Raw genomic sequence first — 27937 nt, 5'->3', positions numbered from 1 at the left:
TTGTAATGCCTTGTAACTGCCCTTTGTAATGAATTAGCAATCATCTCAATGTAATAAAAAGTTTAAAATAAAGGTTTAAGAACACTCTAATAACATCTAAACAGAAGGAAACTGGATTTGCATGTTCTGCTCATGTTCAACATGAATGCTTCCTATTAAGAAATTTGTGTTTTTATTGTGATAAAATGTTAGTACAGGTAACCTGTTAAAATACATTTCATGATTGGGCTCTGAAGGAAAAGTATACTTGTTACAGATAAAATCTCCACTAGAAATAGTGCTCCAATTACATTACACTACAGCTGCAGGATCATTTATCACCTGTAAATTTTAGACTTAAGATGAACATAAGCTGTTTTGCTTTTTTCAATTCCTGTGTGCACCATACTGCCCTATTCCAAGTAAAAAGAACAGGAGTATTTGTGGCACCTTAGAGATTAACAAATTTATTTGAGCATAAGCTTTCGTGGGCTACAGCCCTCTGCCATGTACATTGGACAAACCAGACAGTCTCTACATAAAAGAATAAATGGATACAAATCAGGCGTCAAGAATTATAACATTCAAAAACCAGTTGGAGAACACTTCAGTCTCTCTGGTCACTTGATTACACACCTAAAAGTCATAATATTACAACCAAAAAACTTCAAAAACAGACTCCAGTGAGAAACTGCTAAATTGGAATTAATTTGCAAACTACACACCATTAAATTAGACTTGAATAAAGACTGGGAATGGATGTGTCATTACACAAAGTAAACCTATTTCCCCATGTTTATTCCCCCGCCCCACACTGTTCTTCACATGTTCTTGTCAACTGCTGGAAATGGCCCATCTTGATTATCACTACAAAAGGTTTTTTTTCTCTCTCTCCTGCTGGTAATAGCTCACCTTAACTGAACACTCTCATTATAATGTGTATGATAACACCCATTGTTTCATGTTCTCTGTGTATATAAAATCATCCTACTGTATTTTCCACTGCATGCATCCAATGAAGTGGGCTGTAGCCCATGAAAGCTTATGCTCAAATAAATTTGTTAGTCTCTAAGGTGCCCCAAGTACTCCTGTTCTTTTTGCGGATACAGACTAACATGGCGGCTATTCTGAAACCTGTTCCAAGCAGTCTCTTCTTACCTCTCTAACATTTGTAATACGTCTTTTCTAGATAAGCTATGTAGACAACTGAACATACTTGAATAAATGATTTAATTATGAGATACTGTGTTGTACTCAGGGTCAAATGGACTGTATGCATTTCTGTTTCATGTATTCCATTATCATTCCTTGGGCTTTAGTCAAATATTCAGCACTTTTCATGGGGAGCTAATGAAGTTCCTAATTACCTCAGATAAGATTCAGATTTTGCCAGAGGAGACAGAACTGAAGCTTAATTAAAAAGGCTACTATGTCAATCTTTAGAATGGAGGCATTATCTAGTTAGTGATGTGAATGCTAAAGGAGATATACTGTACACAGTTAAAAAAGGGTTAATTGATATAGCACTAAGGGACTCTACCACTCCTGGAGTCACAGAATGGGGTTCCCTCACCCTGGATTCTCACTGCAAACAATCCTTATGTATTCCAGTTGCAAGTTCAACACTAGGTGTTTTATTTACAATGTGCTTTATAAATATTTGTTCCCCACAGCATAACTAGGTATTTCCCCCAAATCTTTACCTATTACAAACATGCAGAACAGAACAGAAAAGATCACTCCTCTGTGAGATCCTGGGCTTCCCTAAGGCCCTGCTTACACTGGCAAATTTCTGCGCAGTACAGCAGCTTTCTGTGCTGTAACTCCTGAGGTGTACACACTGCCAAGCCACTTAGTGTGCAGAAACTGTGCAGTTGTGTGCTCTAAAAAAACACCCAGTCAAAAGGCGTAGAGCTTTCTGCACCAGGGCTACAGTGTTGCAATGCCAGCATAGACACCGTGGTGATTACAGTGCTGTGTTTCACCTCTGGGAAGTGTCCCACAAAGCCTGCTCTCACCTCTCTGGTCATTGGTTTGAACTCTACTGCCCTACCCTCAGGTAACCAACCATCATCCCCATCCTGTACATTCCTTTGCAAATTTGAAAGTCCCCTTCCTGTTTGCTCAGTGATGCGTGCAGTGGTCTCAATGCATCTTTCCATGTGACCATGCCTGCTCCACACACCAGGCGATCCCCAGAGTGGAGCAATGCCAAACTGCTGGACCTCATCAGCATTTGGGGAGAGAAGGCTGTGCAGTCCCAGCTCTGCTCTAGCTGTAGGAATTATGATACCTACAGACAGATTTCATGATGCATAATAGAAAGAGGCCATGACCTGGACACATTGCAGTGTAGGTTAACAGTGAAGGAGCTGTGGAACGCCTACCACATGGTGCGGGAGGCAAACTGCCACTGTGGTGCTGCGCCCACTAGCTGCTGGTTCTACAAAGAGCTGGACGCGATACTTGGCGGCGACCCCACTTCCACTGTGAAGGCCCCTGTGGATACTTCATTAGCTGGCATGCCAGTAGAGAGTGGATCGAGCCAGGAAGAGAAAATCTTGGATGAAGAGGGGCAAGGGGACTCAGAGGCAGAGGATGACTCAGAGGCCAGCGATGCATGCAGTCAGGAGCTCTTTTCTACCCCAGAAGAGCCTAGCCAGTCAAAGCTTGGCAAAGTACAAACAGGAGAGGAGGCTCCTGGTAAGTGGATCTGATTTTGGGAATTGCTGAAGCGAGTTGTTGAGGGCAGGAGGGTTGGAGAAAGCAGGCTGAGTGGCAGAACAGGTTGTTGGTAGACTCCCTCACTTCATGAGACTCTCCCTCAGAGATCTCCAGGAAACTCTAAAGAAGATACTAGGCAATCTGCTGCCTAAGGTTCTCGGCAGAGCTGCTTTGTTTCTTGTCCCATTAACGGTAATTTTCCCTTACCACTTTGCCATTAAGGGTGGTGGGGGAGAGCACCACTGCTGCACACAGGCGAGCCGCATAGGGGCCAGGGCGGAAGCTGCAGGTTTGGAGAAGACCCTCCCTTGATTCCCTGCTCGCCCTCAGCAACGAGATATCTTCCATAATGATCACCTCCTGTGGAAAGTATGAGGACAGGAATGATTATCAGGCCCCCGCTACACTGCCGGCTCTACCCAAGAGCCACATGCCCAGTGTACAAGAGGGTCCGGGAAGAGTGATTTACCCTGGTCCTGCGGCTACTCACCATTTTGGGGGTCTTGTGGCTCATGTGTGCTTGCCTGGGATCAACCAGTTAGTGACAGGTGAGTGAGTACTGTGTTTTAAAGCACTGAATCAGTGTTGTCTGTGTTGCAAACAATATTGCTTCTGTAAAATGTTGCATTTAAACTTCACAGAGATTACCTTGGGAGCCCAGCCTCCCTCTTTGTCATCAGCGGCAGAAAGGCTGCGCAGAATTAGAAAGCGGCCAAGGACAACTAAGGAGGACTTTCTCCTTGAGGTTATGATGCACTCCAGCACTGTGGACTCCCACTACCCACTGCACTCAACACCCATCCCTCTTCAGTTTGGACCCGCTGAAGTACAGCACCCTCTGCATCGTACTCCAAAGGAGAAGGTTGGGTATGATCTCTGGACACACACAAATCTGAAGCCATCTCGGGATACCTCCTCCTCTTGAGACCTTCCCTTCCGCCATCCCCCAACCCCCTCCCTGATGATGAATGTGTTTGACTGTCTCCTCCAGATGTTGTGTTTTAAAAAAAGAATTGTGTTTGTTTGAAAGCAATCTTTATTCTATTAAGTGAAAGAAAAAAGAGCACTACAAAGCAACATACAATTATGTTAAGGCCCCTTCTTGCATCATGTGCACCAATCACCTCCTAATATTATAAGCACTGCACTCCCGAGCATAGCAACAAATATTAGTGGCTTTCAGCTTCAAATTGCTGCCTCAAGGCATCCCTGTTCCTTATGGCCCTGTGCTGCGCCCCTCTAATAGCTCTGGTCTCTGGCTGTTCAAACTCAGCCTCCAGCCACTGAGCCTCTGCAGTCCAGCCCTGAGTGAAGCTTTCACCCGTCCCTTCACAAATATTATGGAGTGTACAGTCAGTGGCTATAAGCATAGGAATATTGTCATCGGTCATGTCTAACTTCCCATACAGGCATCACCAGCGGGCTTTTAAACCACCAAATGCACACTCAACAGTCATTGTGCACTTGCTCAGCCTGTTGTTGAACCACTCCTTGCTGCTGTCAAGTTGCCCCATGTATGGCTTCATGGGGTAGGCGAGGCCTCCCAAGATCACAATGGGCATTTCGACTTCCCCAACGGTGATCTTCTGGTCCGGGAAGAAAGTCCCTGTTTGCAGCTCCTTGAACAAGCCAGTGTTCTGAAAGATGCGTGTGTCATGCACCTTTCCAGACCAGCCTGTGTTAATGTCTGTGAAACACCCACAGTGATCCACAAGTGCCTGGAGAATCACTGAGAAATACTCCTTGCGAATAATGTACTCTGTGACTATGTTGTCTGGTGCCAGAATCTGAATGTGTGTGCCAGCTATCGCCCCTCCGCAGTTAGGGAAGCCCATGAGTACAAAGCCATCCAAAATGTCATGCACGTTGCCCAGAGTCATGGTCTTTTGGACCAGGATGTGATTAATGGTCCAGCACACTTCCATCAACACAACTCCAACGGTCGACTTTCCCACTCCTAACTGGTTAGCTACAGATCGTTAGCAGTCTGGAGTAGCCAGCTTCCACAGTGCAATCGTCACGCACTTCTCCAGCGACAGGGACATTCTCATTCTCATGTCCTTGTGCCACAGGGCTGGGTCAAGCTCATCATGAATGTGGCTTTCCTCATGTGAAAGTTCTGCAGCCACTGCTCATCATCCCAGATGTGATCCCACCACTCAGTGCTTGTTTCCTGAGCCCAAAAGCTGCGTTCCACTATGGTCAGCACCTCCGTGAATGCCACAAGCAATCTTGTGTCGTAGCTACTACGTGTGGCAAGATCAATGTCGCACTCCTCTTGCCTTTGAGTTTAAAGAATAACTCCACTGCCACTCGTGACGTGTTGGTCAGAGCAAGCAGCATACTGGTCCACAGTTCGGGATCCATTCCTGCAGCCTGAAAGAGGCATTGCACGCAGTACACAAACCATTGAAAGATGGCGCCAAATGTGGACGGAAGCACAAGGATTGCTGGGATGCAAAGCAATGCATTATGAGGCATTGGAATTGGACACAGGATGCCCTGCAACCCCCTCCACCGTCCCACAAATCTTAGCAACAAAAGAGAAAAGGTGCTCTGTGGGATAGCTGCCCACAGTGCACTACTTTGAATAGCGCTGCAAGTGCCACAAGTGTGGACACACTTATTGCGCAGTGTGAACACACAACAGCAGTTTTCCTTCTGCGCTCTCTGACTGGCGCTGTAACTGCCGGTGCTGTAACTTTGCCAGTGTAGACGTACCTTAACCCTTCCTTCCAGCTTTCTTTACTCCCTCCTGTCTCACTCTGCCTCTCTTTCAACTGTTTCCAGTTGATGAGTAGAATCATCCAATTAATTAGCTGATCACTTAGTACTTAAACTATTACCTCATCAATTTACCCCAGGTGGGGATTCTTCCAAAGGGCACATAGTGGTGAGTCAGTTTTAGGCTACTCACACTCTGTAACAATTACCTAGATTAGAAAGACAAACAGGGTTAGGTAACGTCTTTTACTGGACCAACTTCTGTTGGTGTGAGAAACAAGCTTTCAAGCTTCCACATAATTATGTAAATTGAAACATATGAAAAAGCTTCCTATTTAAGGGCCTCATCCTTCTCCAATTAAAACAAATGGGAGTCTTTCAAGTAATTTCAATGGTCTTTGGCTTGGGCCCTAAGTGCATCTGGGTTCTTAAGAAAAGTATCTAATGTAAATTCCTGGAACAATAAAAAGATTATTGGAACAATCGCAAGGACATGCTGCTATTCCTATATTGTGCTCTTACTCCACTATAATCAAATAGCATTTGACTTGGCAGAACAAGTCAAGATTGGATGTCCTTTCTAAAAGATAGATTCTATATCAATCAACCTGGTTTCACTGAATTAGTGGGTGATGTGGCCTATGTTATGAAGGAGGTCAGACTAAGTGATAATGATTCTGGCCTTAAAATCTATGAATATCTATAAGAGGCTGTGAGATGCCACTCCTATGCCAAGAACATGTAGATAACACTAACTATATGTTTCCTCACCACCAATCTGTTTTCTGAACAAGATGTCTCAATGCCTAGAAAAAATCAGTGGATCGACAAAGAGAACTTAGCACATACTCAGTCCAGAAAAGTCAGAAGTGACGATGGTACAAAGGGGGATATTCTTCAAGAAATTTGACAATACTCTAACAACAGACCATACACCATGAAAGATGGAAGAACGTAGTGGCCATACTGGAGTCCTCACTATACTTTTCAGAGTAGCAGCCATGTTAGTTGTATTCGCAAAAAGAAAAGGAGTACTTGTGGCACCTGAGAGACTAACAAATTTATTTGAGCATAAGCTTTTGTGAGCTACAGCTCACTTCATCAGATGCATTCAGTGGAAAATACAGTGGGGAGATTTATATACATAGAGAACATGAAACAATGGGTGTTACCATACACACTCTAACGAGAGTGATCACTTCAGGTGAGCTATTACTAGCAGGAGAGTGGGGGGCGGCGGGGAGAACCTTTTGTAGTGATAATCAAGGTGGGCCATTTCCAGCAGTTGACAAGAAAATCTGAGGAACAGTGGGGGGTGGGGGGAAATAAACATGGGGAAATAGTTTTACTTTGTGTAATGACCCATCCACTCCCAATCTTTTTTTAAACCTAAGTTAATTGTATCCAGTTTGCAAATTAATTCCAATTCAGCAGTCTCTCCTTGGAGTCTGTTTTTGAAGTTTTTTTGTTGAAGAATTGCAACTTTTAGGTCTGTGATCGAGTGACCAAACAGATTGAAGTGTTCTCCGACTGGTTTTTGAATGTTATAATTCTTGACATCTGATTTGCGTCCATTTATTCTTTTATGTAGAGACTGTCCAGTTTGACCAATGTACATGGGAGAGGGGCATTGCTGGAACATGATGGCATATATCACATTGGTAGATGCGCAGGTGAACGAGCCTCTGATAGTGTGGCTGATGTGATTAGGCCCTATGATGGTGTCCCCTGAATAGATAAGTGGACGCAGTTGGCAACGGGCTTTGTTGCAAGGATAGGTTCCTGGGTTAGTGGTTCTGTTGTGTGGTGTGTGGTTGCTGGTGAGTATTTGCTTCTGGTTGGGGGCCTGTCTGTAAGCAAGGACTGACCTGTCTTCCAAGATCTGTGAGAGTGATGAGTCATCCTTCAGGATAGGTTGTAGATCCTTGATGGTGCATTGGAGAGGTTTTAGTTGGGGGCTGAAGGTGATGGCTAGTGGCGTTCTGTTATTTTCTTTGTTGGGCCTGTCCTGTAGTAGGTGACTTCTGGGTCCTCCTCTGGCTCTGTCAATCTGTTTCTTCACTTCAGCAGGTGGGTACTGTAGTTGTAAGAATACTTGATAGAGATCTTGTGTTTGTCTCTGTCTGAGGGGTTGGAGCAAATGCAGTTGTATCGTAGAGCTTGGCTGTAGACAATGGATAGTGTGGTGTGGTCTGGATGAAAGCTGGAGGCATGTAGGTAGGAATAGCGGTCAGTAGGTTTCTGGTATAGGGTGGTGTTTATGTGACCATCGCTTATTAGCACGGTAATGTCAACCTCAGCCTGGACCAGTCCACACAAGAGATCCACTTCCTGGACACTGTATTTTCCACTAAATGCATCCGATGAAGTGAGCTGTAGCTCACGAAAGCTTATGCTCAAATAAATTTGTTAGACTCTAAGGTGCCAAAAGTACTCCTTTTCTTCTCACTATGCTTGTACACAGATGGTTACAATTGTGTGGATTGCCTTCTATATTAAGATGGCTAGGAAAGCTCACCTTTTTTTCTCTAAGGACCCAGCCACTTTTATCATTGTACCAGAGACTCTATATAACTGGTATAGAAGCTGTTGCTTGTGTGGAATGCACAGCCAATCACCAAAGCAATTAAGCTGTCTGGAGCCTGGACTGCCTTTTTGTCCTATATTTGTATCTTTTTATCATATATTTGTACAATGCCTAGCACAATGGGTCCTAGTCCATAACCGGGGCTCCTAAGTGCTATGGTAGTAAAATAAAATACTAGAAACTGAAGTGTTGGGTGCCTGTAGGAGCCAGCTTGGAGAGACTATATGAACAGACAAAATGAGGCTACCAAGTGTCTACACTGGAGCCTCTGTGGCAAGTATGCATTTAAAAGAACCATGCAGTATTACAACCACCAAATTGAAAGCATGCTTGAGGAGGTTAAGATTCTATGGCATCTGGCAATTGACACATTGCAGGCAAATGGGACAAATAGTTGTAGAAAAGACAAACACCATCATATGAATTGAGGTGCCATATCAGCAGACAGAAACATAAAAATGAAAAAAGAAGAGAAGATAGTGAAGTATGAAAGTGAAACTATTATGAAAACTAGAACAAAGATGATCCCAGTGATTATTGGAACACTTGATGTGAACCTTAAGGGTATGAATGAGATCTTAAGAACACAACAGGAGTGCAAGATGTCACAATTGGTGACCTCCAGAAGACAGCGCACTCAGGCAGAGCAAGAATTTTAAGGAAAGTCAAAGGAAAACAAGTGCATTCGAACAACTAAAATGCTGGAATTCTGCAGAGGTTTAAACAAAATACCTGAGTACCCAAACCTACAGAGTTGATTTGTGGTCAGGATTTATTGGTGATAAATGTTAAACAGTAGCTTTTCCCTTTTTATGCTTAAATATCTTGTATGTTATTAAGAGTATTTGTTTAAAACAAAACAAAATATCCCTATCAGTAATACTGAGAAATAATAATAATAATAAGATGCTAATGATGATGATTGATGATGATGAAAGCACAACACACTACTTTTCCATGAATTCCAGTGTCTCCTAATTTATTTCCTGACTGAATTCAAAATCTTAGTCTTGGTCTTAATGCAAAAAATCTTCAATGAATTGATATCATGAATATCTTAAATAGATTTGTGTCCAACAGGGACAATGCAGCTGAAGACACACAGAATATGACTCTTAGGGTACCTGCAATAAAAAACCTGTGGCACCAAATCTCAGAGCCTGGGTCAGCTGACTCGGGTTAGCGGTGTTCAGGCTGCAGGGCTAAAAACAACAGTATAGATATTTGGGCTCAGACTAGAGCCCACCCTCTGAGACCCATTCCCCTTGAGGGGGTGTCAGAGCCCAAACATCTACACTGCTATTTTATAGGTTTCAGAGTAGCAGCCGTGTTAGTCTGTATTCACAAAAAGAAAAGGAGTACTTGTGGCACCTTAGAGACTAACAAATTTATTAGAGCATAAGCTTTCGTGAGCTACAGCTCACATAGGCCCACACCCTGAGCCCTGCGAGCCTAAGTCAGCTGACCCAGACCAGCTGTGACCAGGTCCTTGGATCTTTTATTGCAGTGGAGACAAACCCTTAGGTACTGGGGACTGAGTGTTGTGCAGCAAGTGACACCAACTTTGGAACTGTGTGCCAGTAGAGTTTAGACTAGAGTCATAATAAAAGCCCATATTTTTGATAAAAGCTTGTCCCAGCAATGTCTACCCTCACACATATGTACATTGAAACCATGGTAGCGGAAGATGAAGTTAGTTAATGGCCACTCCTGAGGGGTTTATTTCAAAAACAATGTAGGCCCACTCCCAGAGATTACAGCCTTGTAGGCATTTCTTCTGAGAACCAGCATTCTCTTTGGAGGATGTCAGTGATTGGAATCAAGACAGATATGCCTAGCAGTTGGAGCAGGAGTCAGGCCTCATGGTTAGCACAAGAGTTGATAGCCAGGAATCCGAACCCAGGGTCAGAACCAAAGTTGGGAGCAAAATGGAAGAGCCAAGGGTCAGAGTTGAAGTCAGGTGGTGTATCCAATCAGGGAGCCCACTACCAATCAGCTTTTTACATAATTTTATCAGTGCTTAGATACCAAGGTAAAGGGCCCTTTAATACATTAAAATACATTAAATTTAGATTAGCTGATCCCATCCAAACATAAGAGGTTGAACTTTTATGAATCTATCATCTTTTATTTTGGTATATTCACATTGATCTAAGGGAGTCTCTGCAATTCCTCACTTATTCCTTAAACCCTATTAAATGAGATTAACATATAAACCCCTAACGAAAGCCCTCCTCTTTGCCCCCCCCCTTACTCTCTTCCCATTCTCTACAAGGGGGAAGTCAGCTTACCCCTCCTTTCCCTTTAAACAGGAATGACATTTGGCGGAATGATAGGATGTAAATTGCAGCCACTTGAAAGAATGTGGGGCCTTATCTGGTGCTTGTATCTAATAACATATCCTCTTCTTACTGAAATTAAGGAGATTTTCAACCTTAGGAAAAGCTAAATGTTTCCCATTTTACTGGTGTCTGAAATATCTAGTTTTAAAATAATAGCTCAAAAAATCTTCTTTTTCATTACAGAGTAGTATTTTTCAAAGCAAGAAAGTAAATAAAAATGTCCTTTTCATTAGGAAAAAGCTGACAACTTTAAAGGCATCTAATTAATCCCAGGTTACTCTTGTAAATGGAATGTTTCCACCTCAATGGGTTTTAGCTAGTAAAATGTTTAAAATAAATAAATAGTCCCCTGTGTAAAATTTCAGAGCTCAGTACCATTGAGAGAGCTCTCATTAACAGCTGAACAACAAACAGCTGAACACCTCTGATTAGGAGTCATTTCTCTTGCTTACAATCTATATGTTCATTTGACAGAAGTATTAAAAATTCAGTTCTAACTGTTTTTCCACTTACGTTTCAGAGAGATTAAAAACATGTTGAGGATCTCCATTTTGGATGAGGTATCTTATCAGGTCACCCTCTCGATCAGTGGCCTTCAGAAAAACAATCAAAATAATATGTTATAGTCATAGATGATAAAAAAACTGGTTAGTGCTGTTCAATCTATACGCTGTAAAATTAACCTTCAAAATCAACCCATTGAAGTATTAAGAATCTTTTCAAGAGGAATCAGTGCTCACTGTTTCCATTTTATCAGCTATGGCTGTATGTGCGGTATTTACTATGCAGTTGCATCACATCAATATTCTGAACACATACCAAAATATTTTATTTTAAATATACACTTTCAAATTACCACCACCAGTATGAACAAGTAGCACATGAAATGTCTGATGTATTCAAGTACTTATGTTTTCTATTATTTTTAAGGGCTGTGCAATATATTCTGATTGGACCAAATCCTGACATATCCTTGACAACCCTCAGGGCAGGACCTTTCCCCTATTCTTCTCATCCGGATACTTTACTTTCTGACTGTTTTGTTTGCCATCTTTCTCAATTGTTTTGCTGATGTTCCTGTTACTGACGCTCACTCCTGAATCACAACCCCTCTGACTTTTCTTTCAGGTTCCTGGGGCCTCCCGGAAGATCAGGATGAGAAGCAGGTTCTTTGCCTGTGTTGCTGACTGCTTCTTCAACCTTAGTTCTGGTGGATCCACTTCATTCTCTTTCACTTCATTTGGTGTTCCCAGAGGTCTATCCTTTGTCTCTTCTACACTCATCTCCATGTCTAGAGCTGGACAATAAAATTTCATTTTTTAAACAAAAATGGGAAAAAATTATTTGACAAAAATTGTTGTGGAAAACCCCACATTTTTAAGACGCTCTAATATTCAATTCATTTCCATGGTCTCTAACATCATTTTTATATTGATGAGTCTTAAATCTCTCTCTATACACATCTTTCCCTCTGTCTGGGATCACATCTCTTAACTGTCACTGTTCTTCTGTTACTTTTCAGAACCCTTTTTATTTCCCTCTCACTTTTTCCATCATAGTTGACAAATTCACTATTCTGATTGTCAATCAAATTTGCAACATTGGCAGCTTCTTTTCTTCTCTTCTTGAATCCAGACTCACAAAACAAAGCAAAACAAAGACACTCCCCAATAACTTGGAAATGCATTTATCACTGATTTGGTAGGTTCATATGTGCTTCATTAAAATGCATAGGTAATAGCAAAATAAATTATGTATGATCTTAATCAATTAAATTCAAATAAGTACATCATGTAAAAACACAAAGAAAACTGAAGACTCACAACCAAATAAAAATCATCTCTCTCTAAATTTGGATCAGCTGATTAAATAAAATTGTATTTTGACACCTGTATATTTCAAGATCAACTAAATGCACCCATTTTGCCACCCCTAGAGAATTACTGCCTGCTTTGTAAAGCACACCTCAGTAACATGGTAATTGCTCTATTCCTGTTTATCGAAATATCAAGAAAATGAGAACATTTGCATACTTAAGCTTTAATCAACAATGGCTGGCAGAATGTGAAGTAATAAACAGCTTCTAGGCATGCAATAAACACAGTCTTATTTACCAAATAACACAGTGGGGATTATTTATTGCTACATTACTTAAGGTAATCTTGATTGTTGCTATTAAAATACCAGTTGTAATCAACTGGGTACATTTTAAAATATGTGGAATTAGCATACAAAAATAAATTGGACCTTCCTTCATCTGTGTGTTAATAGAAGGAACTGACAAATTAGAATTTCCAATAAATTGGAATTTTTAAGTGTATGTAGCTATTGAGTATATCTGAAATGTCGAGGATTACTTATTACGGGTTGAAATACATTGCAAGGCTTTAGGAGTCACATAGTTCAGGAAAAAATTAAGAACTCATTCTCAAAAGAAGCTGGTCTTTCCTGGCTATAGTCATCATACTCTTCTGTCAAAAATCAACAAAAGTGAATTAAATGAACAAGGATTTAAAATGACTTTTTTTGTTTCCAATATTTCTCACTTCCATCCTACCAAACAAAACAAAGTCTCAATCCTACAAACAATTATGCATGTGCTTAACCTTTAAAGGTCACAAAGCAGTCTCCTTGATCTCAATGGAAATGACACATGTTCAAGACAAACAGACTTCAGACAAATTTTATTAGATATACTTGTGATTTAACAATTAAATATTTTGCTTAAATATTGCAATATTTTATTTGAATTCAATATATAAAATAATATATTATACATATGCCATACTGTGTGGCAGGATATACAATACAACGTTATAATTTGAATGTATATTATAATAAGGTGGGTTTTTTTTTACTTTTCAAAGCACTGTTCTTTAATAATTGGAATGTTTTATGCTCTTTTCAAAATATTCTTAATGATAATATCTGGGGATCTCTGGTACGTAATAAGAAAGTGGCGATGGCTAGCTACCCCACCTAAATGCTCCCCTACATAGCTGACCAGGTCAGTGAGAAGGGATTCAAGGACCATGACTCTTTCATGTCCCTTTTGACATGGCTAATAACACCCCATCTCCACAAATGTAATTTAGGCCTGACATGTTTTCCTAAAGACAATTTTAACTAGATTAAATAAAGACTTGTTTTAAATTTCTGAGTACAAAACCTGATATTACAATGCAACATTTACAAGCAAATATTGAAAATTAATTTGGAAACTTTGGGAAAAGTGCAATGCTCATTTCAACACTTTATTACTTTCCCAAAACTGTGTTTGCATTATCCAATATCCTAAAACTAACTAAGTCTTTGCTACCTAAAAGATAACTTGAGTCTCAAGGATTGCATATTCGAGCAGTAGAGCAGCTGCCAGTTTAATGCCTATTCCTGATTCAGCCTGCTGCTGGCTCCCTTATTTTAATGTTTTCAGAGACAACTAGCTTATGATTGGCTATGAAAATTATCGAGAAGAGTTGGGCTGTGTAATTCTAAAACTTACTACAGGCAGTAAAAATTTGCCAAAAGATAACTTTCAGTGTTGGGCTAAATTATTTGTCCTCTCTCAGTGTGGGTGTCTGTGTTTGTTTAACCACCTCTAATTATGCTAATCTTTTGTCAGTGGTTCAGCACACTGTTTAACAGAAAGTTTCCCCATGCATGTGCATTAATCAGACTCAGTAAAAATTCCTCTATTTCCTTTTGGTTTAGATAATTTATTTTCAGTAAACTTACTGAAAATGGAAAACATACAGAGCTATATCCTCTGATGACTATCGTAGCTCCGGCACTGACTTCATTGATTAGCTTCACTCACTGGAGTTCTATTGAATTATGCTATTTATACCAGCTGATGATCTAGTCCACTGTCTCTGATTCTATTCCTTTGATTATCTGCATTCTGCTGAGGTAACCAGACTATGGTATGAGACTGGTACTTCACTACAGACTGAGTTCTTGGGTCCAAATTGTCTGAGCAATGCTAGTAGGACTGTCAATTAATTGCAGTTAAGGCAATTAACGCAAAACAAATTAACTTGATTAAAATAATAGTTATGATTAATCACAGATTTCATCACACTTTAAATTAAATATCCTCTGATGACTATCGTAGCTCCGGCAGTGACTTCATTGATTAGCTTCACTCACTGGAGTTCTATTGAATTATGCTATTTATACCAGCTGATGATCTAGTCCACTGTCTCTGATTCTATTCCTTTGATTATCTGCATTCTGCTGAGGTAACCAGACTATGGTATGAGACTGGTACTTCACTACAGACTGAGTTCTTGGGTCCAAATTGTCTGAGCAATGCTAGTAGGACTGTCAATTAATTGCAGTTAAGGCAATTAACGCAAAACAAATTAACTTGATTAAAATAATAGTTATGATTAATCACAGATTTCATCACACTTTAAATAGAATAACAATTAAAATGTATTATAAATATTTTTGAATGTTTTTTTTACATTTTCAAATATATTGATTTCTATTACAACTCAGTATTTTTCAATTCACCTCATACAAGTCCGCTCAGTCCTACTTCTTTTTCAGCCAATTAGTAAGGCAAAAAAGTTTGTTTACATTTACGGGAGATAATGCTGCCCACTTTTTATTTACGTCACCTGAAAGTAAGAACAGCTGTTCACATGGCATTGCTGTAGTCGGGGTTGCAAGGTATATACAAGTCAGATATGAAAACATTCTTATGCCCCTTCACGGTTCGACTTGTAGGTACTTAAATTTTACTTTGTTTTGTTTTTGAGTGCAATTATGTAAAATATTAATAATTCTACATTTGAAAGTTGCACTTTCATGATAAAGAGATTGTACTACAGTACTTGTATGAAAATGAGCACTGTATGTTTTGTATTTTGTGTTGTAATTGAAATAATATATTTAAAAAAGTAGAAAAAACATCAAAAATATTTATAATAAATTTAAATTGGTATTCTATTGTTGTTTAACAGTGTGATTAAAACTGCAATTAATCATAACAATTTTTTAATCTCATGATTAATTGCAATTTTTTTAATAGTCTGACAGCCCTAAATGACAACAGTTAGCACAAACTCCATTTGGGGTAAATACATTCAGGCTAGGTTTTTTAAATGAGCTTAAGAGAATTAGTTGCCTCAACCCAATTGGGATACGGATGCATCTCTCTTTTAGGCTCCTTTTAAAACTCCAGCCCAGATTTACTGAAAAACTCATGGTTTGGTGCTGCATTTATTACAAAGGCTTGATTCTACAATAGCATAAAAATAGCAAACTGAGTAGAGAACCAGGCTCAAAGTGAGTATATAATAGCGATTTCACATACTGTATTCTATTTACACACAATATATCGCTACATCCACACTGTGAGTTAGAGGTGTGATTCCCAGCTCACATACACATACGCATGCCCACTGGGTTGAGGCGGGTTTGCACTCAGCACAGCTAAGCCATGCTGCTGCTTCCTCTGCTCGTGCTGCTTGTGGCTACACGACTATTTCCATTTGCGCTAGGTGTCACTGAGGTAGCATATGTACACAAGCTGGGAATCACACTCATAGCTCATCGCGTAGCCATAGCCTATATGTAGTGATACAACCATGTAACAACTTTTGAAGTCCTGTAAGAAACTTCAGGACCACATGAAATTGCATTTTACATATATCTTGGACCACCTCAGCTGCACCCTGCCCACTAATCCATCTACTCCATTCCTAACTTCTGAGCACCTTCAAATAGCAGAAATTTAAAACATACACACACACACGGTTCCTTCTTCCTTCCCTAAATGTGGAATTATCTCCCAAAGTCACATGCCTCGGAGGTAAAGCCCTTTTCCACTGACAGGTTCAGTGGTCCAATACCATGACTACTCAGGATCAGAAATAGGAATTTTAAACCACTAGAAAGAGAAAAGATTTTCAGCTTTCTATCTGGAAAAGCCTGTTGATTCTGGCCATAGTATGTCCTGAGTTATTGGACATCAGAGGATCTAACTGGGACATTGGACATTTTCCCTCTGGGTCACTGGCTCAAATCAAGCTCCCGTCAGCAGTGACTGAAAGTAATTACACAAGTGAATAGTCATAATACATGTGAAACAATGAGCTGTTAGTGTCAGTGAACTTCATAGCAGGCAGATTCAATAAACACAACTAGCCTCCTTTTTGGCAGTATCAGCAGATAGGCTAAAGAATCAATGGACACAGAAACTGAATTGTTCTCTCACTTTTAGAAGTGTTGATACTAGTGAATCATTATAGGAAAGTTTGCATAACCACTGCACCCACTGTAACTGCCTGGTGGATAAATACAAGCCCTTCAATATCCAGGACTTTCATGCTGACAACCTACACAATTATTAAATTCAATGAAAAGTTTAAATATCCTCTATTATTCTTTATCACACTTCTGAGCAGAAGACTGGTTAAAAGCTATGCATGAATATATTTTGGTATGATGGAAATCTGAAATGTTACAAAATGTCAAGTCAGCATTTTCTTATGCACTATATCTTTGTTACAGAATAGATTTTAATCCACACAGACTCTCTTTCACCTCTACAAGAGGAGGACAGGACCCTGAGTGTCACACATATAAGCTGAAGTAGCTGTGTAAAGGCTTACACTGAAGTATTCTGTACCTGCAGGTTTAACAAAATGGCACCAATTCTCATGGCCTCACTGATTTCAAGACTGTACATCTGCTGGGGAAAACGGGGAGGGCTCTGATTGTTTGGAGGAAGTACCTCAATGTAAACAGTAGTGATGGAGCTCCTGCAACGACAGAAAAAGAACCAAATCCAGGTCAAAATCAATTTAAAACAGAATGGCAATGTAACCTACAATTTCTGTATCTATGGACTGTCCTCCCTAATCCTGTAGGTCACATAACCTCTCTCTCCTGTTTAAAATCCTTCTTCAAGTCACATCTCTTCCTGCATTGTCTCAGAAATGACCCAGAGTCCCATCTCAACCTATCAAAATCTTAAATATTTTTAAAAGGAACTAACTTGGTGTGTGCTTTGCAAAAAGGAGCCCCCAAACTCCTGAGCTGTATTATATCTTTTCTGACACAGTGTCAAATTGTGATACACTAATGCATGCTCCCCCATTGGGGGAAATCCTTGACTGATGAAAGCCAGCTATGTTTCTTCGGGGATAGAAGACGGGGATGGTTAAAGAGGGGACAGGGCTGGAACACACAGCACTCTAGGTTATGCTCCTCTAAATTAACATTGTGTGCCAAAATAGCTCACAGCGACTCCAGGATAGAGAGAATGGGAAAACTGTCTTAGAGGCACCTTTCTCTTACATCTCAGTGCAACTGAAGATCTATACTACACACTTTACTATACTACCAACATCTGCAATATCTCCAGAACCATAAAGCAGTGCCTCGTTATCTGGAAACATGTCACCTAGTAAGCAATCATTATACAGCAGGTTATTATTATTTAGTTTTTGTATTACCTAGGAGCCCCAGTCATGGACCAGTATCACATTTTCCTCTGCATAAACTAATTGACAGTCTTTAAATCTCCCATTTTCTTTAGGGCTGAATTAAAAGAAGTCATGATTTGACAAACAAATATGTCCAAAACTGCTGGGAAGAAATCTGAACATGTACGTTTTCCAGAGGATATAAAATATGAATAGTTAAAAAATCTACTAAAAGGTACACAGGGATATGAATTTGAAATCACTTTGTGTCAACTGAAGAGAATACCAAGTTAAATACCATAAAATACATGTCACTAATCAATACTTTGGTTAATTAATTGTACAGGATTCTGATATAGTACATGCTTGTTCTTGCTATATTAGAGACACTAATTTATTTTTAGGTGTAAAGTTAGAACATGTTAATGTTGATAAAAATGAGGGACAAACATTGCTTATATCATGCCAGACATTAGTGAAATGTTCCACACTTTCCCTGCATAGCTCTCCCAATGCACATCATCCTTCAGTACCTGAGCAGTCACTATCCACACTGTGGGCATGACTACACTTGCAGATGTAGAGCGCTGAGAGTTAAACCAGCCCTCGCAGAGCACAGTAGGGAAAGCGCTGCAGTGTGTCCAAGCGCACTGGCGTGGCCACATTAGCAGCTCTTGCAATGCCACAGAAAGCAGTGCATTGTGGTAGCTATCCCCAGATGCAAATGGCTGCAACTTGCTTTTCAAAAATGGGAGAGAGGTGGTGGAGTGTGACAGAGAATGTGTTGTATGTATGTGGGGGGAGAGAGTGGGTTTTTGGGGGGCTGCGAGCATTTCAGCATGCTGTCTTGTAAGTTCAGACAGCAGCAGATCCTCCTCCCCCGACCTCTCTCTCACACACTCACAGCAAGCAACATTTCATAATAATGGTTGCTTTGTCCTGGAGCAGATAAATATCCAGATGTCAGAAACGAAGCTTTGAAAGGGCATATCTGCATTCCTACAGGTGATTCCAAAACAATGACAAGAGTGGCCATTTGACTTCAGGAGATTATGGGACATTTCCAGAGGCCAATCAGAGCACAGTAAGGCAACACCTTGTTCACACTGACGCTGGGGCATTTCAGCCGAGGCGCACCAAGTGTTATGCTTCTTGTGGAGGTGGATTACCAGGAGCGCTCCAGCTGCAGAGTTCAGGAGCTCTAAGTGCCTTGCCAGTGTGGATGGGTTGTGAGTTAGGACACCTTGGACTGCTTTAATGTGCTCTAACTTGGAAGTATAGCCAAGTGTGATTGTTTAGCAACATGGAAAAATGTTCTCTAGGGAGTAGCTGCCAATAACCTAAAGAGATGAAACTCTAGTGATTTAAGTGTAATAGTCTGAAAACAAAGCAGATTAAGCATCAATCATAATTTAAAGACAAGTACAAAATCTCCATTAGAGTGCATGGTATATACCTACAACCCATAAATCACTGAGTGGTTACAGTCTATCATCTCTATGAATGTTTCAGAAGCTCTAATCTGCAGATTATTGACACAATGGATATAAATGCTCTCCACTTGTAGCCATTTCGTTTATAAGACTACATATAGACCATATAAACTGTTGGGAGAAAGGTATTATAGTATATAAAGTGAAAAGATACACACCTGAAACTCTCCCACACTTTAAACATGATGGATGTACTATACGCTACATGGAAAGATGAAAATGTGATTTTTTTTGTACTGGGAAATGACTTCAGAACAGAGATCAGAACTAAGAGCTAAACTTCATCCAATTTTGGATCTGAAACTGAAAATACCAAATATCCTGAAATTTCCAGAGCAAATGTTTTCAGTTCACATACATGTATACGGTTGAATTGTAACTTTTATGCTGCAGTTCCACCAGTGGTATTGGGAATTGTAGTACTTTTAAAGGGTATAGCTTTCCAGACAGGAAGGCTGTGGGATGGACACTGCAGAAGGCCATGTTCTGTTGTGCAGATGCAGTTGGAACTGGTGACTGAATAAAGCAGGTCTCTTTCAAGAACCTTTGGGGGCATGTAGCATACACATGCAGCCCCCCGACACAGGTATAAATAGCAGTGTAGACGGCAAGGCACCACTCAAATGAGTTAAGTAAAAACTTGCATGATGGGCATTGGTATGCACACAAGTACCTACTCTGTTCACCCAAGCTGTGCCTCCCTGTCAACCCTACTACTTTAGCAGCGTAGCATCCCACTGTCTCTCTGCTGCTGGAGCCTTTCCCCACCACAGGAAGACTCCAGCAGTGGAGAAAGGCTTGAGCAGCTCCCCACTGCAGGGAAAGACTCAGGGAGTGGGGAGGCAGTGGGGAAAGGATCCATTAGCTCCCCGCTGTTGGAGCCTTCCCTCACCAAAGGAAAAGATCTTGCATCAGGAAAAAGGTCTGGTGGGCAGCGGGGGGTGGACGGGGGGGAGGAGGAGAGGGAGAAAGGGGTTCCCTGCTGCCTCCCCACTGCTGAAGCCTTTTCCTGTTGCCAGGCTTTCACCAACATGTAGCTACCCACTGCAGGGGGGACATAGCTCACTTTTCACTGCAGCATGTTGCGTCAGACACTACATGCTGCTGCCAGTAGTGTAGACATAGTCTAAGGCTGAAGAGACAATCTTGCAATTTTTGAGGACTACCAAATCGCTACTAAGAGATCACATTGTGATTAGAATCCAGAACAAAAAACTCAGAGACTACTGGGATACCCAGAACTAACTCTTGACAAGGCAATTAGAATTTGCCAAAAAGTGGAAGCCACCCAGTCCAGACAGAACCTTATTTAGGGTGGACAGTACTCTGACACTGTTGTCGTGATTGAGAATCCAAACTATCACAAGAAAAGAGACCCGAGACAGAAAGGCACATGGTGCTCATAGAGTCAAGCAAGAACAGCACAAGGAGTTGCATGTGCTGTGATGATAAGCACAAGCTACGTCATGACCTGACATACAAGAAAAGAGAAAGAAATGCAACAGATTACATCACTTTGCAATAGTTTAGAAGCACCAACAAAGTATGCACAGCACGGACCAAGAGGATGATGACAGCAACACCATCTCAGGGGCGTTTTTCATAGGAGTAATTGGCAGCATTTCCAGCAGAAGATGGATTGTCAACCTGAAATCAAATGGGACATTTATTCATTTTAAACTCGACATAATATACAAACTAATGTATTGCCAGAAACAGTGTTTTTAGCACTAAAAGAAAAGACACAGATAGTGAAAAGTAAGCAGGTAAAAGCCAGGGTTTATAGTGGTGGACTTATCCCCACTAAAAGATTATGCAAACTAGATATATAGATAAATAACAAACATGTAGAAAAGATAACATTTGTAATAGTACCAGGGAAAAGACGACCCATTATTGGGTTAAAACTGTGTCAAGCCCTTGGTCTGATCAAGAGGGTGTAATCATCAGAGAAGCAGGGGAACAAAACAATTGAGGAAGAGTTTGAGGATGGGATAGGGATGTACTCAGAGTACAGAATAAATATGAAAAAGCCCAACTGTCCCACAATTCGTGCCTCTAGGAAAGTTTCCTTTGCCCTAATGGAGAGGCTAAAAGAGAAGCTAGATAGGATCATTGGTCTGGGAATCAGAGTGAGTACAAGAACCTACAGAGTGGGTACACTAACTGATCATTGAGGGGAAAAAAAGACAAAACCTACTGACTTTAATTAATATATAAAAAGGAAACATTTCATACTATCCACCAGGGGAGAAAGGTTGAGAGATATGGCTGATGCCAAATATTTTTCAATTCTGAATGTGTCAACAGAGTTCTGGCAGATGCGCAGCAGAAAAACTGTGCACATGTTCTGGCACATTCAACCTACCCCTTTTAGAGACACAGTTTGGGGTCTCAGAGTAGCAGCCGTGTTAATTTGTATTCGCAAAAAGAAAAGGAGTACTTGTGGCACCTTAGAGACTAACAAATTTATTAGAGCATAAGCTTTCGTGAGCTACAGCTCACTTCATCACCACCTGAGATATTTCATAGGAAAGCAACAATTTTTGACAGCATAGAGGGTACTAAAGTTTATGCAGATGATGTTTTGATCATGGGAAAAGAAGTAGAAGAGCATGACCAGAGGTTTTGGGCAATTATGGAAAGAGCAAGAGGTGCTGCATTAAAGCCAAACAAACACAAATGTAAATTCCATGTAATGGAAAATATACCCGTGGGAGAACTTAACACTACAAGGTGTGCAGGGAGAGCACAGTAAGGCAGAAGCCATATCCAGCATGCCTGCCTCAACAGATAAGGAAGGTAAACAAAGATCCCTTAGAATGATGAACAGGGGAAATTCATGCCTAATCTAGCTGTCCAAACCAGCAACCTGAGAGCACCACTGTGCAAATTGTCTAATGAACTTGGGATACAAATCTTAATAAAGCGTTTGAAAAACTGAAGGAGTTAGCTAAAGAGGCCCTAGTCCTGAGGTACCATGACAGTAAGAGTAAAACTAAGTTGATCATGGATGCCTCCAAGAAGGGTATTAGCACATTCCTCTTACAACAGTATGATCAAAACTGAAGACCAGTAGTTTGTGTGTCACTGGCACTACCAAAAATGGAGTGTTGATATATGCTGAAATAGAGAAGGAGGCTGCCGCTTAAGTCCATGGGTATCAAAAGTTTAATGTCTATATTTATGGGAAGCCATGAATCACTTATTACTAGTGCCAAAAGGGGGAACTGAAGCAGGTACCAGCTCAGGGCCCTGTGCAAGTCAACACCCGAGTAGGTGATCTCCCATCAGGGAGTCTACATCCACTGCCCTGAACTACTTCCTACTGCTGTCCCTTCAGTTTGGGGAATGGCCCTGTGATAGGGTGGCTGCACCCCACTGGAAGAACAGAGGTTAAAAGCAACCCTAGGGAGGCTGCACCAGAGGCAGCCAGTTAGAAAGTGGCTGAGAGGAGTAGCTAATTATGGCCCAGCAGGATCATATAAGAAGGGCTTCAGGGCAGCATAGAGGTCAGTAGCTGACTGGAATTTAAGGGGAGAAGACCAGGCTTCTAGCAGGATAAAGAAGCCCCAGGACCTGTGTCATAAATATAAAGGGAAGGGTAAACACCTTTAAAATCCCTCCTGGCCAGAGGAAAAGCCCTTTCACTTGTAAAGGGTTAAGAAGCTAGGATAACCTCGCTGGCACCTGACCAAAGTGACCAATGAGGAGACAAGATACTTTCAAAGCTGGAGGGGGGAAGAAACAAAGGGTCTGGGTCTGCCTGGGTGGCTTTTTGCCGGGGACAGAACAGGAATGGAGTCTTAGAACTTAGTAAGTAATCTAGCTAGATATGTGTTAGATTATGATTTCTTTAAATGGCTGAGAAAATAAGCTGTGCTGAATGGAATGGATATTCCTGTTTTTGTGTCTTTTTGTAACTTAAGGTTTTGCCTAGAGAGATTCTATATGTTTTGAATCTAATTACCCTGTAAGGTATTTACCATCCTGATTTTACAGAGGTGATTCTTTTTACTTTTTCTTCTATTAAAATTCTTCTTGTAAGAAACTGAATGTTTTTTTTCATTGTTCTTAAGAGCCAAGGGTGTTCACCTATGCAAATTGGTGAGCATTTTTATCAAACCTTCCCCAGAAAAAGGGGGGTAAGATTTGGGAGGATTTTGAGGGGAAAGATGTTTCCAAACGAACTCTTTCCCAGTAACCGGTGTTAGACGTTTGGTGGTGGCAGCGAAAGTCCAAGGGCAAAGGGTAAAATAGTTTGTACCTTGGGGACATTTTAACCTAAGCTGGTAATAGTAAGCTTAGGAGGTTTTCATGCAGGTCCCCACATCTGTACCCTAGCGTTCAGAGTGGGGAAGGAACCTTGACAACCTGGAACAATTCAGTGCTGCAAACAGGGACTGTGGAGCTAGAGAGCGATTCTGGATGGCTGCTAGGGCCTGCAGGCTGAGACCCTGAGGTAAGGGCAGAAGAGAGTGCTGGAGCTGCATGGGAAGAGGCCCTGGGACAATGGACTACAGTTGCCACTGAGGGAAGTGACTGGGCAGAGATTGCAGGTCCCCCGGAAGGGGAGAACATGGAGTGTGGCACAGCTGGAGGGCACTGTCATGAAGAGGACGCCATTGTCCTGGGAGTGATGTGGGTCCAGGAGTAGAGGTGAGGGTGGGTGAGACACCCCAAGAAGAGGGTGAAGAGCTAATTCCTAAGACAGCCAGTAGGTAAGTTATGCTCCGTGTCAGGCCCCTATAGTCCAAGTTGCTGTGGTGGCTTTTCTCTAGTAGTGCCCCCTCATAGGCCCTGGGTGGCATCCTGTTGTGGTCCCAGATTTTTCTGGGTGAGGCAGTTGTAAGTTTGGTGAGCTTGGAATCCCCACAAGATCTCCATGCTTCGGTCACTCGAGCTCCTCATAGACAGGGTGCTCTCAGGACTCTTCCTCAGCCTCCTTTGGCCAGGAAGACAGTTCTTGCATCCTGATGACTTACTCAGCTGGCAGATTAGTGATCCTTCACCTCGGGTAGGGAGGCAGCTAGCTCCTGCCTCTTCACCAGTCAGCCATGAACTGAGCTGGGTTATCTCCTCCTCTTCCCCTCTACAGGCCTCACATTAGCTGCAACTATAACAGAACAGGGCTAGCTGAGCCTGAAGACTCTCTTTAACCCCTTCCATGCTTGTAGGTGGTTTCTCTGCTTCATTACATTGAGTTTAGACATGTAACTACTAGTCCCCATTATCTCTAATCCAATGGGATGATGGAAACTGATGTTAAAATAATAAAGCAGCTATTGAAGAAGGATGCAGAGTCTCATATGTACTTAGTACTGTTAAAGTACTGTTAAAGTACAGGAGGGCACCAGCAAAACATGGTTTGTAACTTGTGTTCATTCATTTTAACAGATCTCTGAGAACTAGAATACCGTAATGTTAGATGCTGATCTCAGAGGAACTGGGGATTTGCAGAAGTATAAAGAGGCAGATAAAGCTAAACAAAAAGAGCAGCATGATTTGGAGTCCTGAGAGCAGCAATCACTTCACGAACATCACATAGTGTACATCTATGATAGTAATCAATGGTTGCAATCAACATAGATGTCATATAAGATCGTCATCCCAGCTGAACATTTACTGTGGTGGAATGGATGATGCCTTCAATTACTTCCACTAGGGAGGGATATAAGAGGCATTAAGTTTGGTTGCTTTGCCTGAGAATGTCTCAGTTAGGCAACAACCACAACAGGTCAAGATAACCAAGCCCCAGGACATTATTCTGCCAGAGCAAATGGACTTACTGCTTCCTGACAACAGTTGTTTCTAATATTTCAAGGGTGATTTGCAAGTTCAAGTGACAATACAAGACACCTGAGGGATTAATTGACCATTGTTTGTAACTAGGTTGGTTACACGTATTTAAAATTGTGTTACATAAATGTTGTTTGTTAATTGTTATTATTTGATTCTAGCTGTGAAAAGATTATGTGGTTTTGGAAACTGTGCCTTTAAACAACATAGGTTCCCAGACAGGAGGTCTGGGGGAGGGCAACTGCAGAGAAAGATGGAACTGGTCACTGAATAAAGAGGTTCTTTTTCAAGCTCCTTTGAACACCACGTTGCCCATATAGGGGGCTATGAAAAGCCACACCATTCCCAAAGTGGCATTGGAGAGATTGGATTCATTTTCTGTCTTCTCTCTTCATCCCCTTGTGGAGTCTTCAGTTCAGGCAACACAGGTGAGATGGGACCCTCAGTAGTTACACAAAGGGGGAGGGACTCCTTCTCATTTAGGTCTCCCTGGCTACACAGAAATTGATCACTATCCAGGCCAGTGTACACCAACTGCTCATCAGCACTCTTTTAAAGTATGCTAGCATGTATGTACAAGTACGAAGAGATTTGTATGCATATTAGTGGACTCTCATTTCTGAGGACATATTGCATCATGTAGACAGCCTTCAAAGAGAAAACGCATTTACATGCAGTATGTTTTTTCCAAGAATGTTATGATGTAGATGGGCAGATGAATGGACCTGATCTGGTGGATCGTTTTCATCATTAACTGTAATGATCCTGCAGTCTAAGAAGAACTGGAAGAGGACAGGAAACCTTAACATCTGCTCTATAATTGCTCATATATGACAAATGCCTTTCCTTTTTGTCAGTACACTGGAAATTGCTCATGAATGGCTTTTTAACTATAAATAACGAAAAGCTGATAGAATTAAGCATGAAACATTTGTCCTTGATTAATGTAATTAAATATAATTTAATACACTTATACCATGTTACTAAGTCTAGCTAATAATGGATATCTTAAGAATATTGATATTCAATCAATATTGATTGATTGAGTATAGTATCTTACCATATGGCTATAATGAATTACAAACCATTAATTTGAAGTGTTAATCAAAAATAAGATATAGAATTCAGTTAATTTTAAATTAGAATTCACAAAGCAGAATCCAGTCATTTATTACTTTGTTTGACAATGAGATTTTTTTTCTCCTCTAAATTACTATTTCTTGTTTCTATACTTCTTATTGGCCTCTTACTAAACCCCATTAAGATTTCTTACTTTTTCCCAGGAATAATAGTCACATTTGAGAGAAAATCCAGCTGTATTCCCCTATTCTAAGTATATAAGAAATTTCTCTCACAAAGTCTTCCAAGGAAGAAGCTTTATAAGTAGAACCATTGTACTTTATTGAATTAGATCACTCTTCAACTAAATAAACATCTATATCCCTAGGATGACATCCTGAACCAATGAAGTCAATTGCGTAGCCTTTAGCCATGAAATGCCATCAGCTGTAGATTAGTCTAAAACCACTAATAAATTTGATTCTATAAAATTCTCAGTATATAGTAGTCACCATTAAAAAGTTAATATTTGACCTCAATTACTACACAGTGTTACACGAAAAAACTTCTGTATTTCCCTATACTTTAAAAAGGAAACATGGTAAGTAGGCAAATGAATTTTTGAGTGAGTGAATTGAAATATTTAGTTTTCTAATCTTCCAGAAAAATATCAGTTACACATCACTTATCTCATCTTGTGCTATAGATTGGTTTAATTTTTTAAGCTATCTAAATATACGAGTACTATTAATAACAGATCTTTTCAGCTCTTTACTAGAATTCTAATGTTCTCCTTTGTTTATTTGCTGTATAAAGACAAAGTGACAGAAACAAGACCTAGTCTAAAGCTTGCTTCCAGGTCTGTCCAAATAGATCCCCTCAAGCTTTCTGGGGAAACAAAAAGAATTTCTATCTGGTAGTCATTTTTTCCTTAAAGACTGTACCCTCTCTTTGAGCTGCTCTATAAGCAATGCACCACTGTTCCTTTATAATATTGAGTCAGAGCCAAACATTCTCCTCAACTTCCCAAAACTATTAAAAGAACCTGCCTAGAGTAATTCCCCCCCCCCCCCCCCAATATCTAGATTGATGCCACTTCACTTTATTTTGCAAACCTGGACAGTGTGCATCAGGGTCTGTTTGGCTCATCGCATCCCTCAGTCTACTACACTACTACTACTACTACTACTACACTGGCATATTTTGCAAGAGCGCATTAGATTTGGTACTGCTCCTCTGGCCCGTCATTGTTAGGGTTTGTGTAACGTCATTAATTCTTGGACTCTTTTTCTCTAAGATAAAATATTTAAAGAATGTCCTGTATGTATGTTAGAATTCTGTCTGGAATTATTATGGGAGGGACTGAAATATAACAACTGGAGAAATCTTCCTCTGAATATTAGCCATCCTCCAATAAGATTGTATGTGTGTTCCACAGATCACACTGTCTTCTTATTTGTTGTATTCATGAGTAAAAATTAAAGTCATAAAGCTGTTCCAGATCCTAAGAGATCTTCGCCACAAGAACCACAGGGAGTGAGATATATATTTGAACTGAAATTTCGTTATAGAACACATTCTTTAGCTGCCAGGATTTTTTTCCCCCAAAAAAATTTCAGATTTGTCAAACTTCATCTTAAACCCATACACTTTTGCAAAGATTTAAACATCTTTATCTCCTCAAAGTCGTCAAAAACAGCAAGATCCCATCCATATGCAGCTCTGCTTTGTGATGTACCCCACGTACAATGTGTACTGTACTGTGCATGTTGTCACATACTATCTGAGCAA

At 40.7% G+C, this 27937-nt stretch overlaps 1 protein-coding gene across 4 annotated transcripts in view; it reads right to left on the bottom strand.

Moving 5' to 3' along the window:
• PCDH15 (protocadherin related 15) overlaps positions 1-27937 on the bottom strand; it is an 811839-nt gene that overhangs the window by 303668 nt on the left and 480234 nt on the right. For all 4 annotated transcript variants that reach the window (XM_043518631.1, XM_043518633.1, XM_038411063.2 and 1 more), the window contains 2 exons: positions 16997-17129; positions 10870-10949 (listed from right to left, as the gene is read on the bottom strand). In XM_043518631.1, the coding sequence (XP_043374566.1) occupies positions 10870-10949; positions 16997-17129 (213 nt within the window). The remainder of the gene's footprint in view (positions 1-10869; positions 10950-16996; positions 17130-27937) is intronic.

Source organism: Dermochelys coriacea, chromosome 7 (genome assembly GCF_009764565.3).
Source record: "Dermochelys coriacea isolate rDerCor1 chromosome 7, rDerCor1.pri.v4, whole genome shotgun sequence".
NCBI classification, from domain to species: domain Eukaryota; kingdom Metazoa; phylum Chordata; order Testudines; family Dermochelyidae; genus Dermochelys; species Dermochelys coriacea.
Note: the sequence above shows the minus strand (reverse complement) of the source record. Positions and strands in the feature narration are given on the sequence as shown.